The sequence below is a fragment of the Leopardus geoffroyi genome, chromosome D1, assembly GCF_018350155.1.
Source record: "Leopardus geoffroyi isolate Oge1 chromosome D1, O.geoffroyi_Oge1_pat1.0, whole genome shotgun sequence".
NCBI lineage: Eukaryota > Metazoa > Chordata > Mammalia > Carnivora > Felidae > Leopardus > Leopardus geoffroyi.
This window is the reverse complement of record NC_059329.1, coordinates 9685155-9706677: the sequence shown is the minus strand read 5'-3', so window position 1 is coordinate 9706677 and position 21523 is coordinate 9685155. Positions and strand designations below refer to the sequence as shown.

The following is a 21523-nucleotide window of genomic DNA, read 5'->3' as shown; positions in this document are numbered from 1 at the left end:
TTAAGTATTGGAGCTTCGCTTCTACCATCACTAGGAGTGACAGAGTTCAGAATGGTCACCCAAAGCTGTGGAGTAAAGGGAACTGCGGCAACAACCCAGTCGGCTGCATGCAACCTGCCAGCCCAAGACGGGGAGGGGTCAGGGCAACTCCTCTCAATTCAAGAGCTTTGCCAGTTTTTAATTCAATTAAAAAACTCAATTTTTCAACTTTTCACCGAAAGATACGGGAAAATGTACTTCATACTCAGAGTGAAATAGTTGTGACTCTGTCTACAAAGTGCTTCTCTGAGTCTGAAATAAACCTGGGACATTTATAGACCCAGAGCACATGCGAAGACGTGCTGTTCTTAACCTGGAAAACTTTCCGTTTTCAGTCACAAGTAGGAAGGCTGGAGCGTCGCTCACCTACATGGAGGGGGCAGCTTATTTCTATGGCTTCTGAAGTGACTCAGTCACTTTGTATGGCACCAAACTCTTAGAACAAGGGAAGCCTTTCCCAGGCATTTCACTCAGAGCACAAAGTTTGGAGAGCACATTTCTAAGAGCAACAAGTTTGTTACCTTCGGACATGAAATAGGGAATCCGGAATCTTCCTTCTAAAACTCTCTGCCTCAAAATTGGAAGAGTTGGTCCATCAAAAGGCAGAGCTCCACAAACAAGGACGTAAAGAACCACTCCCATGCTCTAGGAAAGAAGACAGTGCAGTCACTTTTCCTCTGAGAACTTTAAACACTCTTTGTTTTCCTAAACATCCCCGGGGCCCTTAAGATCATTTGGGCTGAAAAATTCCTGTTTGGATTTACTACTGTCTCAGAATTTGAAAAGAAAAAAAAAAAAAAAAAAAAAAAAATCAAAAACTCGGACTACTGCAATAAAATATCCTAAAACAAATACTCAAAGATCTGAATTTAATTTCTTTTGATTACTACTTAAAATTATTGCTGATATTAAAGTAATAACATCTGCCCCTAGAAATTCTTTCCTAGAATCAAATTCAAGTGCTCGAATTACAGTCCAGTGGGCGGGAAAAGTATGAACTACGGCCTATGTGTTAGGTACCAAGAGCTTCGGCGATGGGCCTAAGTACCAAGGGTCATTGTTATAGATGCACTGAACACGGCAAAGCAAACAAGTACCCAGATATCCAGCTGTGGTCCTTCATACTGCTGCCCTTCAAAGACTTCAGGGGCCGCATAAGGAGGGCTGCCACACCATGTTGCCAGCAGTTCACCACTTTTAAAGAAATTTCCAAAACCGAAATCTATTGGGATGGAAATAAATGTTACTTTCATCTGTGTTCTCAAACTATACTGAGTTTCTTGTAACAAATTTTACAATATGCTGTATCAACGATAGCACTACTATTCGCTCTGTGAGGAACAGCATTGATCTTGTGATGTGTCCTCAGCACGGAGCACAGTGACTAGCAAATATCAAGTATTCAATAAATATTTGTGGAATGAATGAATGTATAAACCTATCAAGTTTTTTTCTCCAAGACAATGAGTGAGAGGCTGGAAAAAGACTTTTTAGGTCATGTATTTTTAAGGCCGAAAGAAAATCCATTGGTGTGGACAACCGACTTGAATTAGAAAATCTTAGAATTTCAATTACTCCATGATTAAGAACTCTTTATGTCCTTTTTTTTTTTTTTTAAAGTTAAAGTTTTTTTCAGTAAGTTCTATGCTCAGCGTGGGGCTTGAACTCATGACCCCGAGATCAAGAGTCACATGCTCAACCTCGAGCCAGCCAGGCGCCCCATGAGCTCTTTATCTTGTATAGTCTTTAAGGAAAGAAACAAACGAGTAAAAATTTAAGATCTTTACCTAAACACAACGGCTCCTCCGTTACCCAAGGTAGCAAGATCTAGAACCTCTTCAGGCAACTGAGTCCCCTGTTTCTCAGGTCACACTTCTTTAAGAGTTGGCCCATACATTCTGATTTAAGCAGACGTGCATCTGAATAGCTCATTATCATGTGATGGCTCTCTGGCCCAGCCAGCCACAAGACACCTATCACTTACTCATTTACAGAATGAGCGGCATTATACCTCAAAACAGTGAAGGGCCTTCCCTTAAGTAACATTAGTCATACTGAATCTATAGCTTTGTTACACAGCAGGCACTCTGGCAACACGACTCAGATGCCTTCAATATGCACGAAAAGACCAATTTCAGTGAGTTGCGGTATAAATGCAAGCTTGTGCCCTTTTGCTAAGCCTTCACATATCTCGTGTTCTTACTGCGGAAACAAATTCCTGTTATTTTGTAAGTTACAGGAATACTGTCTTATGTTGGGAGACTCCTGACCAGAGAACACTGCCTTAGTGACAGAAACTGGCTCTACTCCTGGCTGGTGTAGGGTGCTGCAGGGATAGTGAGCTTTAAAAGGTGTCCCCATGAGTACTGGATCAAATCTCCAGTTCCAGACTCACTGGCTGTGTGACTCTGTATCAATCTCTGTGAGCCTTGGTTTCCCCATCTGCAAAGTTGAAATAATAAACATCTGTAGTTGGCAGGTTTTTGTGAGGATCCGGTGACTTAACATCAACTCGCACTGTTCACACTTGGAGACCACGGCATATGTGAGTAACTGCAGGCGAAGCGTTCTCTTGGCTCACTGACATACAAACTCGTGGCAAGCAGTAGTGACAGTCAACAACAGTCACAACCCCCAACACCACAGCTTCACAGCAGAGCACAATCTCTCCAGTTAAGGAGAATGAGAGCAGATTTCCGGTTTTCCTGCTTTTCTAGCTTCAAGCCCCTTTGGTAGACGACTCAACTTCCCTGAACTTAAATTTCTTCATCTATAAATGTAGTGATAATCTACCTACCCAGACAGGATGCTGTGAGGATTAAATGAGATGAAACACGTAAAGTGCCTAGAGCATGGGAGATGTCAAAGGTCAGCTCCCTTCTCTTTTCGTGAAGCCATCATTACGAACTACCGCCTTTCAGAAACAAAGGTTCTGAGAAAATATACACGAAGGACAGGGAAGTGGAGAGGACTCTGAGGGTTCCAAAGACAAGTGAGGGTGCACGTGGGGAAGAGCCTCAGGCACCGTCCAGACCTGGTGGAACACTGGCATCCAAGAGTACAAACCAGGCAGGGCGAACCTCTCCCTTCATCATGGGACCACAGTTCAGTCCTACACTCTGCTTTCCCAAAGGACCATCAGAGAGGTCTTACCTTCTCAACTCCACCTCTATGACTAACTACTCATACCACATCATAACCCGTATGTCTTTATTGACGTAGGTTTCTAAGTTTCCAGAAAAGCTATACTCTCAAATGAGTCAAGGACTAGAAATTCCAGTAACATTTAAAGAGGAAAATGTTAACTTCACTCACGTATTAAAGCCCAAGAAGCTTCAGGATGTGTGTCTGGAGATCCTGAAATAGGTCCAATAACTGTTGTACTTTAAACTTTAATCACAGGAGGAATTTTAGGCTCATGTAAGTTGAGGATACCCTTTGAATAGCATTGTAAAGTTTTAACATCTTGAAGAGTCACTATAGAACTTCAATCTGATGTTCCCTGGGCCCTGGTGGATTGTGTCCTCTCAGAGGAGTGACGGGGCCTGGTGGCCTGGCCTCCTTACTGCCTAGGCTCTCTCACTGGTACATTTCATAGGCAAGGCGAGAGCCAGAGCTGGGAAAGCATCACTGTGCCTATGGTAGCCCAGGCTTAACCACAGCTTTACACATTCAGGACAAAGAAAGTGTCTGTTAACTTATAAGGAGAGTTGCACTAAACAGATGTTTACTTCAATTTCCTGTAGAGAAATGAGGAAAATAGAAACTTGAGCCTGGGGCAACATTAAAAGCAATGCCTAAAGACAATCAGGTTCACTAAAGCTATTATCGTAGCACATATGCAGATATCTTCTATAACCTTGTCAAAACACTTAAACATGGTTTCTGCAATCATCTGAGGTATGGCTTCAGAAAGACTATGGAATCAGGAAGATTCAAATCAAATCCTGGGTTGTCCACTGAGTTGTGTGACGTTGGGCAAATTACTTAACCCAAGAGTCAGATGCTTAACTGACTGGGCCATCAAGGCACTGCAGAAAATGGTTTCTTCTTTTTTCTTTTTTAACATTTTTATTTATTTTTGAGAGACAGAAACAGAGCATGAGGAGGTGAGGGGCAGAGAGAGAGGGAGACACTGAATCTGAAGGAGGCTCTAGGCTCTGAGCTATCAGCACAGAGTCCAATGTGAGGCTTGAACCCATGAACCGTGAGATCATGACCTGAGCCAAAGTCGGACGCTCAACCGACTGAGCCACCCAGGCACCCTGAAGATGGTTTCCTCTTAATAATCTTAGGAGACATCCGTATTTTAGGAGAAAGTGAGGGTAGAAAGTCAACTACCTTGCGTTTACGTTGAAAAACTGTAATAGAAACGAAGTCTGACTACAGAGCCCTTGCTGTTAACCACCACCTTTATGTCCCTCCCTGGCACTGTGATATGTAGCTATTTTTGAGTAAGGTAATAATTGTCAGGTTTAAGAAGTGGCAATAGAAAGGCACTTAAAAATAAAAGTCTTTTTACTTCTTCACAGGAACCTGACTAATTTGCTTCATTCACAGTCTGCAGCTTTCTGCCTAAATGCACCTAAGTGCAACGAGGGGTGAGTGAGAACGATGAGATACGAAAATGGCATGGCTGTGCAGGATTTGCTTATTGCCTTTTATTCAAATGGAATGGGTCAGTGTTTCATCACAGTAACCAAATTCATTCCTTCATTCAACATTTGAGTGCCTTTATGTCAACTGCTGTGCAAACACTGAAGAGAGACTCCTGACAACAGAGAATAATAAAAGATCCCACATTATCGTCAGACTTTTGGAAACCATTGTGAAAACAGTAACTTGGGCATTCTTCTCTTTATGCTACCTCCAGATCCGGGGTGGCTCTGGCTGGAATGGAAACACCTGTCTAGTTTTGTGTACTCTCTACCTCTGATCTGCAGGTTAGTACCAACAATGATGGCTGCTATGTCCTCCAGTTATTTATTTTTTTTAAATGTTTGTTTATTTTTGAGAGAGACAGAGACAGAATGTGAGTGGGTTGGGGCAGAGAGAGAGGGAGGCACAGAATCCGAAGCAGGCTCCAGGCTCTGAGTTGTCAATGCAGAGCCTGACACGGGGCTTGAACTCACAAGCTGTGAGATCATGACCTGAGCCGAAGTCCGACGCTCAACCAACTGAGCCACCCAGGGGCCCCTCCTTCAGACATTCTGACTCCTGTTTCTCCACCACAGAACTTAGGCCGTGGAATGCTGGATTCACACTGATATTATTTAACTTTCAACTCTAAAGTAATTTTAGATTTTCAGAAAAGATGCAACAATACTGTACAGGTCACATATTTTATAGACTGTCCCTCAGTCTTGTTTGCCTGGTGTTTTCTCATGACTGGGTTCAGATTATGGATTTTGGGGCAGAACTTCAAGAGGTAGAGTGCTCCTCTCAGTGCATCGGATCAGGGGATGCATGGTAGCACGTCTAATTAGTGGTGGGATTATTAACCTTGATCTCTTAGGGTGCTTTCTGCTGGGTTTCCCTGTTATAAAGTTACTATTTGCCCCATTATAATTAATAAACTGAGCTTAACTGAGCCACGCAGGTGCCCCTCCTGGCAGATCTTCACTGCAGCAATGACTACTGTAATGTTCTAATGATGAGTTTTCATTTCCCTCATTTCTTCTACACTTATTAATTACAATTCTGCTTTAAGGAAGAGTTGTCCCTTCTTCCCCTTTTATTTATTCATTAAATCATTTATTATTTATAATATTATCATTGTATTTATCATGAACATTTATTTTTTGTATGTGTGTTATAATACTCTTGTTATTTATTTTGATGCTCAAATAGTTCTCACTTTGGCCATGAGAAACTAATTCAGGTTGGCTTCTATATCCTTTCAACACGTCCCCATCTTTTTAAAATGTCATTTTATTTCAAGTATTTCCTTATCTCTGGCACCAGAAGATGTTTCAGGCTTCTTTTGTATTTTCCCTGCCTCCACTCTGGAATCAACCACTTGTCCAAGGAGCTCTGGTTACTTTGATAGAGGAATAGTATCTAGAAAGCAAGACGTGGGTGCCTGGGTAGCTCAGTCGGATGAACCTGCGACTCTTCATATCGGCTCAGGTCACGATCTCACTGTTTGGTTTGTGGGTTCGAGCCCTGCATCAGCTTCTGCACTGACAGTGCGGAGCCTGCTTGGAGTTCTCTCTCTGTCCCTTCCCTGCTTGGACACCCTCTCTCTCGCTCTTAAAATCAATCAATAAAACTTAAAAAAAATAATAAACCAAGACTAGGACCTACATGTACTCACTGTAGCTGGGATGTCACTTGCTTCTAGTCCGTGTCAGCATAGAGAGTTAGGAAGTGTATGTATGAATGCTAAAAGCCATGTATACCCCTCATATCTATTCTTGTTCCTTTCTATATGTATATGTATTTAAAAGAAAAAAACCCAACAACTCATGAATTGACACCAACACTTCTCACTGCAATCCATGGTTCAGTCTAGTGTTATTTTGATACTACTTTTATTCATACATGATTGACCGACTCTTAGAAAATTTTGAAGATATAAAAACTTTCTTTCCTCTGCAGCAATCTGTCTTGTGTAGGGAGTAACTGAACTCTCCCTCATAACACACCTTGAATTTGTCAGATCAATCATGATTTTCAACATTTCTTGAACATAGTAGGAAAAAAAACCCCCATCTTTCTCAAAGAATCTCTTAGCTTCTTAATTTTAAGAAAGTTCAGTACGAAATCATTAGAAGTTTTAGAAACAAATGACAACTAGTCCTTCAACACGGTCTAGGAGTTATCATCAAATCCAAAAAACATTTATGTCAAACGTACACTGGATTAGGCATTACACACTTGGTATTTTTGTAACATGTTATTTCATTTAATTGTGATGGCAGTTCTATGAAATGTGACTGTCCTTGCCTTACCAACAAGGAAACTGAAGCTCCAAGTGGTTAGAAGACTTGCCCAAGTACCTGTCGCTATGACTGGCTTAGCCAGTATTCAAATACAGGTTTTTTTAAACTGCAAGCCAGGTGTTATTTTAAACTAAATCACAGATGTTCCAAGAATTTTGCTAGTCAGAGAAATTTAATCCAACTCACAATGGGAGGTAAGGCTGTCATAAACCCAGGAAAAGTCCTTTACATTAGTAGAGATGAGAGATTTCCTAATTGATCCCTCTGCCAACAGAATTGACAACTGAGGGCTTTCTCTTCTCTATAATATTACCTGATATATCAACAGCATCCTTAATGAGTAAATGGAAATAATTAAGATGTTTACAAAGTAAATGTCAGAAATATATACTTACATTCATTTTAGGAATCCATACTCTTTAAGATTATCTAATGCTTACTTATTTTTTTTTTTTAAAGTTTTTATTTATTTTGGGGACAGAGAGAGACAGAGCATGAACGGGGGAGGGACAGAGAGAGAGGGAGACACAGCATCGGAAACAGGCTCCAGGCTCTGAGCCATCAGCCCAGAGACTGACGCGGGGCTCGAACTCACGGACCGTGAGATCGTGACCTGGCTGAAGTCGGACGCTTAACCGACTGCGCCACCCAGGCGCCCCAAATGCTTACTTATTTTTGAAAGAGAGAGAGAGAGCGTGAGAGCGCATAAGCAGGGGAGGGGTAGTGAGAGAAGGGGACAGAGGATCCAAAGCAGGCTCCTCGCTGACAGCAGAGAGCCCAATGTAGGGCTTGAACCCGTGAACTGTGAGACCATGACCTGAGCTGACGTTGGACGCTCAACCGACTGAGCCACCCAGGCACCCCAGGAACCCATGTTCTTTTTAAGAATGCACAATGTGTTGAAGAGACCTCTTGCCCTTTCATGTGAGATGATATGTGCCCAGATCCCAGATCCATGTTCTCCAGGCGTTTTACTCTTAACAATGGTTTTGATACTTCCCAGTATACCCATATTCTCTCACCTGGTTTCTGTGAGGCCTGAAATGTCTACAGAAGAGAGGTTTTGGAGTAGACTGTTTAACCACAGAACAGACGCAATTACTGTTGACGGATTCTCATGGAAATGAACTTGGCCTCAAAAGTGGAGTGCTCTAACAACCTCTTATCTAAGTAACCAGTAACAGACCATGGATATATTTGAAAACTGTACTAGAACTGCTATGATTGTCTGCTTTATACTTTCAAAGTGATTGACCTGTTATCTTACTGACAACAAATGCCAATTATTATTACTGTCATCACTAAATTAAATAAGTTATCTGTGCCCAAATATCATTATCAGAGGGCCAGTGTTTTAGGAATAACAAGGCCTTGCACAGAATAAATAAGCTGATCCTGATAATTGCCGTCTGACGGGAACCAAGCACAAGAGAATTCTGTTGATTGCTGCCATGAAACAGATCGAACGTCAGCAGGCATACGAGCCACCTGGACAACCTGCTGAGGGGCAGGTGCTGATTCAGCAGGTCTAGGGCTGGGCTTGATATTCTGCATTTCCAACAAGCTCCAAAGTGATGCTCATGCTGCTGGTCCCCAGACCACTCTTCAAGGAGCCAGGAAACAGAACAAAATGAAGGTTGTGAAGTAGATATAGAAAATGATAAACAGTGTGTCACTGTTTATTGTTGCAAAATGATTATAACTATTGAATACTTTCAGGATTTTTATGTAAATGACACAAAGACTAAACAGAAGTCATTAGGTAAATTAATTTTTTTCTGAAAAGGGAAAAAACAAAACCTTTAAAACCAGTCTTCAAGCTAAGAAAAAGTAAATGAATTCTAGGAACCAACACAACCAAGGCAATTTTTAATCCCCAGCAGTGTGTTATAATGTCTAATTTATAATTAAAAAAATTCTCCTACAGAGTAGCAGATGGCTTTAGGGTTAATTTTATCCTTGTTTCTAAAATTACCAGTAGAATTCAGATACCCCGTCTCGCTGGAGAGATACACCTCTTTTGTAATTATGACGATAGGAGCAAAGAAGACAATTATGAGGAAATGAAAGCTGACAAATGAAAGGTGGGACGGGGGTAGGGACGAAGCTGACACATTGGGTAAACGGAATACTGACAGGATACTGACATCACCGTGTGCTTTGCTGCCCCCACCCCCACCCTGCAAGAAAAGGCCAGCTGCACAGCTTACTTCCAAACATCAGTCACTCCCTTTCCACCTGACCGGAGGGCACCGAGAGAATGATCACCACAGTTGAGATGAAATGTGATCCTGCTGACCAGTGTGAGACATTTGTCCGATGAGAGGGTTCAGTGGGCTAAGAAGCAAATAGATGGTCTTCCTTAGCCCCAAATGGGGTGGAGAGCACAAAGGGAGAAAAGGAGGGGGAAAACAAAAGAAAACAAAACTCAACAAAACCCTCTGAGCTGTCTTCCACAGTCCCGGCTTAATGTGCTGCTAGTGCTAAGTGGGCTTAAAGGATAAACACGAGGTATCACCGTGTTTGCTGAGGCAAAGCTCTTTTTCACATCCTACCAGTGGCAGAATGATACCAATGGAAGACTTTTTATAAATATTTTACTAATAAAACCTATCTCAGTCTCTCCCACCCTTTTTTGGTTTCAGGACACAAAACTGGAATTATATATACAGAAACCCTGTCTCAAGGTCTTCTAGTAAACAGGAAGATTGTTAGAAGCAATAATGAGAGGTGAAGGGCTACTCGGGGATCACGACCTATTCAGAAGGGAAGCCTTCCTCAAGGGCTGGAGACAAGTGACTTGTGATGCACAGGTCAGATTCATCACGCTATTACACATTACTAATTACATTTAAGATGGCTCTCAGAAAAATAATTAATTTGAATGGAGCACAGACAATTTAGAATATAAGTGATAAACTTGTCTTATTCCTCTGTGACTTGTATTAATAAGGCTTTAAGGCCTTGGTGATTAAATAAAAACAAAAAACATGGTAGGGGCGATTATAAGGCTATGAAAATTTTCAGGACTTGTTTTCACACGGAATCAGTTATATACTGAACACAAGTAATAGCTACCTTTTAGTGAGTGTTTACATGGTGCCAGGAACTTTAATTAACAATTTATTTAATACTTAAATGGCATTAACTATGTACCAGGCACTGTTTTAAGTACTTTGCAAATATTAGCTGGTAACCAGTATGAGATATGAACTTCTATCATGCCCTCTTCAAAGATAAGGAAACTGAGGACAGAGACGTTAGGTAATGTGTCCAAAGTCACCCATCTAGTAAGTGGCAGAACCACGGTTCAAAGTGGTTCTGGTTCTAGAGACCATACTCTTACCTGCTACCCCTCGTCTGTAACATTATCACTAATTCTCGCAATATTCCTGAGAAACAGATTAATCTGTTTAATATATATGGCAACACAGCACAGTGAGGTTAAATAATCAGCCCAAGGTCACACAGCCACTAAGTGGCACAGCCCGAATTTGCACCAGTCGTGTCTGATAGCACACTCCACATTCTTTATGTGAAGCCTTGTTTGAATTGTGATATTGTCTGAAAACTTCCTCCAAGTAATTCATACATTTTTATCTTTAAGTATTTATTATAAACATTTCAGATTAGGAAAGGTGAAGAATAAAACAAAATGTCCTTCACCTATTTATTGTCAACTTCGTGCCTGAACAGTCTTTGCCAGAACAGCTAAGAGGAAAGAGTACCGCAACTATACAACAAAAGCCAATATTCCTTTGCATTCTGCCTGGTGTTTTGCAAAGGCTGGAGGTCTCAGAATCGAGGCAATGAACACACACCGGTATGGATGGACCCATGGCCCATCAGTGGCTGAGGTCTTTACTCATTGGAAGAGCATATATTAGAAACTGATTTCAAAGCCGTGTTTCTGTATTTATTACAATGAAACACTGATACTTCTATGCATTTTATCTCTTATGAACAGAGACAAAAATTATAATTTACACTAGTTTTGATTTGCACTTTCTCAGTTTCAACAAAGAAGATAGCTAAAACAGTTCAATTATTCAACCCATTTAGCAATTAAAGAGATTTTCATAAGAAGAATAAACCAAGTACAATTTGCGGGAATAATTTTGCATTTTTCCACGGAGTCCCATCTTTCCTACATGTGTCGGAATTCTTTAAAATTCAAGAAGAATCCTCAGAGATCACAAGATGATGTTTTCAAAGGAAAGCAGGAGTATAAAAAAGTTATAAAATCTATGGATAAAAATAAACATCCTGGAGAAATTCTTTAAGGGCACTGAAACACATCTAAATTTTGATGGCATGTAAAATTCTCCATGATCTGAGTCGGCCTACCTGTCCAGACTCTTTCCCCATCGTGTGTCATCGACACTTTGATTCCACTAGTTCTGTCTACACCTTCCCTACACAGTTCGAATTCCTTGGCCTGCCTGCCTTTGCACATGCTGATCTACCTGCTTGGAGCTGCCATCCCTACCTTACCCCTCGCTTCTCTCTCCCCCTGTCCCTCCACAAAGGTCTTCTTCTTAATCAAGTCTTAGCTAATAATTTCCCTGGTTCTTCAGGCAGAGTTAGCCTTTCCTCTAGCCTCGGGGCCTGTATAACAATTATCTTCTTGTGTTATATTTAGATAAGCCTTGGTTCTTGGTTAACTCCTTGGGGTGAGAGCAGAGTTAAACTTCCCCGCATTGTCGTTGTTGTATTCTTGAAATACCTGAATCTCCAGGATTCAAGCACAGTAGAGGCTTAATAAAGATTTGCTAAAATTTGGGGTAAATGGTGGTAAGAATGACAGAAAAAAATGTGGACAAGATGACATTTGAGTGTCTAGATGTACCGTGTGTGCATGCAAGCATGCATGTGTCCCCACTTGCGAGGTATGGAATCAATGACACTAAATGCATAAATTCTGAATGATAAAACCCTAAATTCAGCGAGAACCCCTTGAGGAAAAACTGACCAATAATGCTTGGAAACTATAACAAGATATAGGGGAGGAAGCACAGATTCGGAGGTCAAAGAGACCAAGCTGTGAATACCACATAATGAATGACATTAGAAATACTGAGTTTACCTACCTATATCATAGGCTAGAATTAAAGGAGACATATCATAGCCCGGCAAAACTTGGTTACGACCTTAAAGGAGTGCTCTGTATATTTTGTTTGCAAGTTTCTTTGGTGTTCTACTTTGACATTTTCTTTTGAGATGTTAGTGACAGAGCACTCTGTAATTTCTATAGCATATGACTCACACGACTAACCTTTCTCTGCCTAAAAAGACTCCCAGAACTCCTTGGAGGTATTTTTTGTGTGTGTGAAATTTTTCTTTTAGTGATAAAGGAATATGATGGTGAAGCAGGGGTTTCCCCTTTCTTTCTACAGAGCTAAGAACTTCAAAAAACAAGAGCCTTGTTTGAAGAGGACAATTTGAGGGCAGGAGACGCTTTCAAGAAGTAAACAAAACGTTCCCGTCAAGTACATTATAGAAGAATGGCATGGAAAGGCCAAAAGAAGAAGGAGAAAAACAAAAACAAAAACCACAAATGGGAGATGTGAATGCACATTAAAAAAACGATGGCAACACCAATACTGTGGATTGCATTTTCAAAACAAAAAAGACAAATCAAGACAAATCTTTATATATATACAATGGGAATGTAACAAATTAACTTAAAAAAAAAAAAAAACCACTGTCTTATTCAGGCAATCCCATTACAAAAAAGTCATAGCCTGCAGAATGGAAAATCCATTACCTCCCTGAACCATACGTAACACTGGCATTTAAAATTAATTATTAAAATTAACATGAAGTAAAAATTAATTATTTGCTTTTCCCCACATGCCCAAGGCAAAAACTGATGGGAAACAACATAGAAACAAACCAGTTATGTGCACAAATCAGAGGCTTTTGACTTCTATTTTATACCACAATGCCACAAACCAAGGCTGTTGTTTTCTCCCTGAGCCTAGGAGTCAAGTATCCAACCTAGGAAGTCAGCCGGTAACTTCCCGGTCAGCTCCTCTCATCCGGATGTGCCTCTGCCCTCTTTAACAATCCTGGAACAAACCTAGAACAATCCTAGAACAAACACTACCTGCAACCTTGCTGAGCTTTTGTTCCAAGCCCCTTATCTTCTTCAAAACCCTAAGTGAAATAAATCTCCCTCCCACACCTACAACCTCTAGCCCAGACCCACATTCTCTTAATTGGACCACTGCCTGAGATTACTTACGAATCTTCCTATCTTCAGTCTTACCCACACCTCCTACCCATCTTCACTCTGCTGCCAGAAAGAGACCTCCTTTCAACACGCAGATCTAATCATAGTACCCCAGTCCCACCTGCACTCCCACCCCAGCCTACCATTTTCGATAGGTCACGCTCCCTATCGGCAACAGAACAAACTCTGACACCTCTCATGGCATCCAAGACCCTGCATATTCTGCTCTTTGCCTACTGTTCGCCTGTGTCGATCCCCTGGGCCTGCAGATTTCATGTCTCACCAATATGGAGCCACAGTTCCCCACCACACCAATCTCCATCTCTCTCTCTCTCCTTTTATCTGTGGTATTTACACAGTCGGCCTGCCTATGTGCAGTATCCTACTCCTGTTTATCCTCCTGGCAAGCTTCTAATTCCTCTCTCAAGCCTAAGTTCAAATAGCACCTTCTCTGTGAAGCCTCCCTGACTTCTCAGGTAGACTGCTGTTCCTTCACCTGGATTCCTACTGCATTTTGTACATGTATTTCTGGGCAACATATTGTATTTTGATTATTTTTCTCTCTCCACTAGACTTCTAGAAACAGGATTTGTATTCCAGTACCTAGCAGAGCAAAGTACTTGACATATAAATATTTACTGAACTTTTGACCAGGTGGATAAAGAAATTTGACTATAAAATAGAAAACTTTTTACAACTGTGAAAAAGGTAGGAGGAAAACTAGTAAGGCAATCTTTACCCTTAGCCTCCATGTTATAAATCAAAACGTTACTGTATTGGAGCAAGGCATTTGACCTCTATCACTGTCTTTTATCTGTCTGTGACCTCTCTGCAGCCACCAGCCTTAAGCAGGAGAGCCGGGCTCGTCACCGGCAACCTGTACTGCTTCTCTGGCCAGGCCAGCAGCCCCCTGACACACTCCCACACTCCCTGACACACTCCCACACCTGCACCTCCTCCAGCATAGCACACCAAGGGACCTGGCCACAAATCAGACCCTGGGTGTAGTGCTGCCACTCTGTACATTGATAATGAACATATTTCTCTTACTTTTCCTTACACACAGCGCTAACGAAATAAGTAAGACACACTTTGAGAAAGCGTGATGTCACTGCTAGAAATGCTCCTGAACCTCTGCCCCCCCCCACAGCCCCCCACACGTGCAGTGGCTCGAGTCTGGTCACGTTGGAGCCAGCTGCATCCCAGCTACCTGCTAGTTTGATGTTCATGTTGCTATCCAGCAGGAGATTTTCAGCCTTGAGATCACGGTGCACAATCTTCCGGCCATGACAATAATCGACAGCAGACAGGATCTGCCAGAATTTGCGCCTGGCCTCAGACTCATTTAACCGGCCATGATTAGCAAGGTAGTCTGGAAAACATCAGAGATTTTAGGATTAGTCACCAAAACCAAAAACCAAACGAACAAAAATCCCCACTATCAGTACTTAGGATTTTTTTCTCCTCAAAAAGCCAGCTCTTTACTTATTTTAATTCCAGTGTGATTAATATACAGTGTTTTATTAGTTTCAGGTGTACAATACAGTGATTCAAAAATTCTGTATATTACTTAGTGCTCATCCAGGTAAGTGCACTCTTAATCCCCTTCATGTATTCAAAAGCTTTTTAAATAAGAGTGTTCAAGTACCATGCTGTTTTCCAAGTTCTCTGCCCTGAGAAAAGTAAATCCAATCATATTTCACTGGAATCCATATAAACGGAGAGAGAGCCCAAGACAATATGCAAGTGACGTAATATTCATAGTACAATTCCCAATGCTGTTTTATGCCCTAAGCACTCCCTCCACTCCTTTGTTTACAAATTTATTGAATATTTTTCCTAACCACATTTAAAAAAGAAACTTCTGCAAAAAACACCCATGAATTCATTTTCTGACATCTCATCAGACAAGGGATATCTTTCTTTTAAATAATCATTTCATGGAGTTACTGTACAAGCCACCTGTAACATAAGATACAGGGATCCCTCGTAGTAGCTTAAATATTTCACACCCTGTTTTGTTCAGTGGAGCACCTCTGATCCACCCAAGACTTGTCCTCTAAATCAAATGTGATAGCCATGTTCTCTAAGCACACACACTTTGCAAGATACATTAGCTGTATTTGTGCAGTGTTATAATCTCTACTAAAGCGGTTTACCTGAGAATTAATTCTGCGTATGTTTACATTAACTCAAGAAAACTAAACATTTATAGCTAGTTCAATTTTCGCTTGAAAATCTAAGTCTTTTAAAATGATCTTTTGCAGAAGAAGGTCAGCATGAATCTTGAAAGGCTTTTCTAAGATTTAAGGTTGTTTTCCCAAGTTAGGAATCGTATGGACAAATCAACATTCAGTCATCTTCATACATTTTGTGTTCTAGGCTATGTGGTTTACTGATACTTAGATTCCATGGCTTTGGGTCATGACATCCTCAATATTTACTGTAAAACTAACATTTGTACAGCATTTTACAGTTTACAAAACTTGTTCATATCACTATATGTCACTTAATGTTCCTAAAAACACTCCATGATAAGGATTATTCTAATTTTCATCTTATAGGTGAGGAAGCTGAAGATCACAGGGATTAAGTAATCTGGCTGAATTCACACAACTGGTAAGTGAATAGCTGATCTGGAAACTTTGACTTTCTTTTTTTTTTTTTTAAACCGTATCAAGCTTCTTTACTAGACTCCTGATGAAATCCTCACTATCCTTTCAAAACCCTGCTCATATGCCACCTTGCCCTTAAACAGTTCATTACTTCAAGTAGAAATGACCTCTAGTCTGAACTCCTTACCACTTACAACACAGTCTCAAACTTTAGTTACCTGCACATATACCATAAATATCTCAGCATGTGTGCATGTTTGGGTGCATACACACACACACACACACACAGCCTAATTCTAACACACTGTGTGTTAGAAAGTAAGATACTTTCATTTACACTTTCTGAGGTAGGAACCGTATCATTCTCTTCTGTACTCCCCACACTGCTTTAATACTATGCACAAAACATCAGAGGTACAGTTTTTAAAAATACTTAGCTGATTAAAGTCTGATCACAGATGGGTGCCATCATTAGTGTAAAAATATCGTAGTACTATACATGTTAGAGGCTTTAAATGTAAGCAGACAGACCTAAATGTGAGACGTGAAACCATAAAAATCCTAAAAGTAAGCATAAGCGGTAATTTCTCTGATATTGGCTATAGCCCCCCCTCCCCCCCAAAAAAGGCAGCAGAATCAGACCTATAAATGCAGAGAACAAACTGATGGTTGTCAGAGAGGTTGGGAGTGTGGAGTTGGGCAGAATGGGTGAAGGGGAGAGGAAGATAGGCGGAATGATTAAGTCACAGGAATAAAAGGCACAGCATAATGAATACCGTCAATGATACTAAAATAGTTATGTAATGGGACAGACGGTAGCTACACTTGTGGTAAACATAGCATAATGTATAAACCTGTCAAATCACTAAGTTACACACCTGAAACTAATGTAACATGTGTGTCAACTATACCCAAATTAAAAAAAAAATGGAAACAGACATTTCGTATATGCTTCTGTATGTGCTGTGATCAGCTTATCACATCTCCCTCCTGCCGTTACAGAGCCTGCATAATAGCCGTTTGTGATTCTAAAGGGAAAAACGGTTCACTTAAGAACATGTTGAATTTTCAGTCAAAATGTCCAAACTGTCATCAGAGTGACTATGTCTAAGTAAACTGGCAACTGGACAATGTGCTTTCTGCTCATAAGAGTAAATCAGAGCCTCATTTCTATGCTGGATGAACTGGGAAATCCGTAAGGAAGGGTTGGCCCCTTGGGCAAATACAACTGACTGAGGCAAATGCAACATGTTTTCTGTGTAGGATTATCTTTTGGCTAGTTAGCGTTATCTTTCCTGAAATGCCACACCAAATGCCACTTAAACTGCATCTCTAAAGAGACAATTTTTTTCATAAATAAATGATTTATTCAGATAGACAAAATTTCTTTCTGTTGAAAATGCTGAGTCAACGTGACTTAATGGAAAAAAATGTTTGTGATTCTGGCAACACAGAGAAACCCAAGAGGTCCAATGTGAACAAAGAGAAGTGTATGGAAAAAATAACAACAACCAACTATTGATTACAAAATGAGTCCTCGAAGGGGCGCCTGGGTGGCTCAGTCGGTTGAGCGTCCAACTTTGGCTCAGGTCATGATCTCACAGCTCGTGAGCTCGAGCCCCACGGTGGGCTCTGAGCTGACAGCTCGGAGCCTGGAGCCTGCTTCCGATTCTGTGTCTCCCCCTCTCTGCCCCTAACCCACTCGCATTCTTTCCCTGTCTCTCTCAAAAATAAATAAACATTAAAAAAAAATTAAAAAAAAAAATGAGTCCTGGGAAACACAAATCTAGAGTACTGACTATTTTTAGAAGTGATCAGTTCAAATTAATACTACCATGGCCAAAGGGGAAGAAAAGCTTTGAAGCCAGGCAGGAAAGGGACAGTCTGGGGGGAGAGGGGCAGGTATAGTCTACCTGAACCTAAAATCACCATGTAAAGCCAGAATCTTCACAGGTCAATAAATCTGTAACACACTGTGAGAAAAATGACAACACCCACTTTCCAGAGATGAAGAGACTTCCTGTTTAAAGAGGTTGGTATTTTCACCCTGTAAGTAAAAATCTCAGCAAGTATTACATCATATCTATGACCTTCCATATTCTGTATGATTTCTGTAGTGAAAACTGAAAACTGTACCTTCTGCTGAGAAATCAGTAACAGATGTAACAGAGGTATAAACCTGTGGCTGAAATAACATTAGTTTAGGTATATACCTCATCCTCCTCAGTGAGGGGCATTGTTATCAATCCACGCTCAAATTAATACACATGGTCCTCTAGGTAACATGTTTTACATTAAAAACTTAATACCTAATTATGGCTACAGAACAAAACTGCTTTTTTTAATTAAAAAATTTTTTTAATGTTCATTTATTTTTGAGAGAGAGTGCGAGTGAGCGAGCGAGCAGGGACGGTGAAGGGGCAGAGAGAGAGGGAGACACAGAACTCCAGGCTCTGAGCTATCAGCACAGAGCCTGGGCTTGAACTCACAAACTGTGAGATCATGACCTGAGCTGAAGTCAGATGCTTAACCGACGGAGCTACCCAGGCACCCCAGTTACACAACAAAATTTTAAGTGTAACAGCAATTCTCCACACTAATTGCCTATACGTGTATTTTTGGTGAATGGGCACAGTTTAAAAAATTATTTTTTCTATTTTACATTTGTCCTGATTAAGTGAAATTAACTTTCTATGTTGACTTCAATAATAAAACTTTTTACGGTTATATTTTGTATATCCTTTCTCCCATTTTGCTTTTATGGTAATTGATTTAAAAAAAAATTTTTTTTAACGTTTATTTATTTTTGAGACAGAGAGAGACAGAGCATGAACGGGGGAGGGTCAGAGAGAGAGAGAGAGGGAGACACAGAATCTGAAACAGGCTTCAGGCTCTGAACTGTCAGCACAGAGCCTGACGCGGGGCTTGAACTCACGAACCGCGAGATCATGGCCTGAGCCGAAGTCGGACGCTTAACCGACTGAGCCACCCAGGCGCCCCAGTAATTGATTTTTATCATATTTTACAAAAATCATGGTTTGTGACAAATTGGATAATTAAAAAACTGGTCTCTCAATACTGATAATTTGAGAAATATTGGTATAGTCAAGTAAATAGGCAATTATAATACACTGTGATAAAGGCTAGCACAGGAATAAACAGAACCTAATAAATATTTTTGTAGTTTTTAAATTTTCTACTTTTTATTATGAAAATTTCAAACATATGTGAAAGTAAATAGTATAATGAATCCCCCAGACTTATAAGTTATCAACATTTTGCATACTTGCTTCATCTTTTTTTTTTTTTGTCCCCATAGTAACCTAAAGCAAATCTTGGCATCATTTTGTTTCACCTTAAATACTTTTGTATGTATCTCTAAAAAATACATTTTCTTACATAACCATAATACCATCACCACACCTAACAAAATTAACAATTCCTTAATATCATCTAATTCACAGTCTGAATCTCCTCGGTTGGCTTACTGGAATCAGGATCCAAAAAAGATGTACATTCTGCATTTGCTTATTTTGTCTTTGGAATCCTTTTTTTCTGGAACAGTCTTCCTACCCCCACCCCCCATTTTCCTATGCCACTGACTTGCTAAAGAAACTAGGTCAGTCATCCTACATTCTGGATTTGCCTTTGCTTCCTCATGATATTGCTTAACTTATTCTTCTATCTCCTGTATTTCCTATAATTTGGAATTCAAGTTCAAAGAACAGAATAGATTCAGGTTTAATTTTTTTGGAGCATGGCAAGAATATGTCACAGATGCATCAGCTTGGAGGAATAGAACATCTGATTCTGCTTTTAGGAGTGCTAAGACTGATCACTGCATTCTGGGAGTGACTGCTTGATCCTTCAATTAGAGTCTCATCCCTCTTTTTCCTAATATGGTTCATAAGCTCCAGGGTACGTGAGAACCCTTTGAAGGCTTGTTAAGCCAGATCACTAGGATCTATCTCTAGAGTCTCTGATACAGTAGATGCTGGAAAGGGCCCAAGAATTTGTGTATTTTTCACAAGTACCAGATGATGCCCAAGATACTGGAACGGGGGCTGTACTTTGAGAACCACAAAACTAATTTTAGTATTCACTGGTGTTTGAACCTGAACCAGTTACTTCATTAGGGGTTGCAAAACTGTGCTTTTTCTAATTACTTCATTCCTGCCACATCTATTAGATGAAATTCCTCTGTTGTCAATTAGGGCTATTTAGTTATCCTGAACTATAAAATAGGTCAGGAAGGATGAATGCTTAATTCTTCCTCCTTAAGTACCAATTTCCAGAGTAAGGGGTTGGCACACTAGCTACCTCCAATGATAGCTATTAAGATTTGTAGGTCTGTTTGTTTTTAATTTTTTCTTCTTCTATTTTATGATTCTCTTAAGTATTATAATGGTGCATGGATTCCTTTTTTTTTTTTTACTTTTATATACTCAATTTGTTTCAATTAACTACAGTATTCTTTTAATTTTTTAAAAATGTTTATTTATTTTTTAGAGATAGAGACAGAGCATGAGCAGGGAAGGGGCAGAGAGAGAAGGAGACAGAGAATCCGAAGCAGGCTCCAAGCTCCGAGCCGTCAGCACAGAGCCCGACATGGGGCTCAAACTCATAAACCACAAGATCTTGACCTGAGCCAAAGTGGGACGCTCAACCGACTGAGCAACCCAGGTGCCCCAAGTATTATTCTTTCCGATGCTCAATTTTTTCATCTTTGACTAGTGAGAAGCCTGTTTTGTTTTGTTTTGTTAACATGACCACAGAAATGTTCATTGCCTTTGTTACTTTCTGGCATAATAAAAACATCTCATGCATAACTGGAACAGTTCCTGCCCCAAACCTGGAATCAGTCATTTTTCCAAGAAGCCTTGGTTCTTTTTACTGGGGAATAGTACCTGGGTGCTCAGGATGCTTTTTATGGCAGGGTTGGCATCATTTCTAAAACTTTTCAGGGACAGAGCTAAAAATAAACACTTTTAAATATAAAAAAAAATAATGACTTCACTCCATTTCAAATTTATCATTATAGGAATTACTTGTCTTTGATTTTTATATGTATATTTCTTCTTTTCTTATATAAAAGATCCTATTCCTTTAAAAGATTTTTTTTTTTTTTTTTTTTTTTTTTTTAAGTTTTAGAGCAAGCACAAGCAGGGCTCAAGAGAGGCAGAGGGAGAGAGACAAAAAATCTTAAGCAGGATCCATGCTCAACGCAGAGTCCGACACAGGGCTCAATCCCACAACCCTGGGGTCACGATCTGAGCCAAAATCAAGAGTCAGTTGCTCAACCAACTGAGCCACCCAGGTGCCCAAAAAGATCCTGTTTCTTAACATTAATTACTTGTTTTATCCTATATTATACATGAAATAATCTCAAAACAGCTACTAACAATAAAGTTAATGGATGAAATTTACACGTTCAAATTTCTTTGCATTTCTTTTTATCTTGAGATTATATTGTCCTAAGGATGCATAGTCCACCTACTATGTTTTAAAGTTATTTGAGGGGTGCCTGGGTGGCTCAGTCGGTTAAGCGTCCGACTTCAGCTCAGGTCACGATCTCACGGTCCGTGAGTTCGAGCCCCGCGTCGAGTTCTGGGCTGATGGCTCAGAGCCTGGAGCCTGCTTCTGATTCTGTGTCTCCCTCTCTCTCTGCCCCTCCCCCGCTCATGCTCTGT

General features: G+C 40.4%; 1 protein-coding gene across 4 annotated transcripts in view; it reads right to left on the bottom strand.

Annotated features, from left to right (window-relative positions):
* SIK2 (salt inducible kinase 2) overlaps positions 1-21523 on the bottom strand; it is a 124154-nt gene that overhangs the window by 26958 nt on the left and 75673 nt on the right. For all 4 annotated transcript variants that reach the window (XM_045482754.1, XM_045482755.1, XM_045482756.1 and 1 more), the window contains 3 exons: positions 14429-14590; positions 1137-1261; positions 561-684 (listed from right to left, as the gene is read on the bottom strand). In XM_045482754.1, the coding sequence (XP_045338710.1) occupies positions 561-684; positions 1137-1261; positions 14429-14590 (411 nt within the window). The remainder of the gene's footprint in view (positions 1-560; positions 685-1136; positions 1262-14428; positions 14591-21523) is intronic.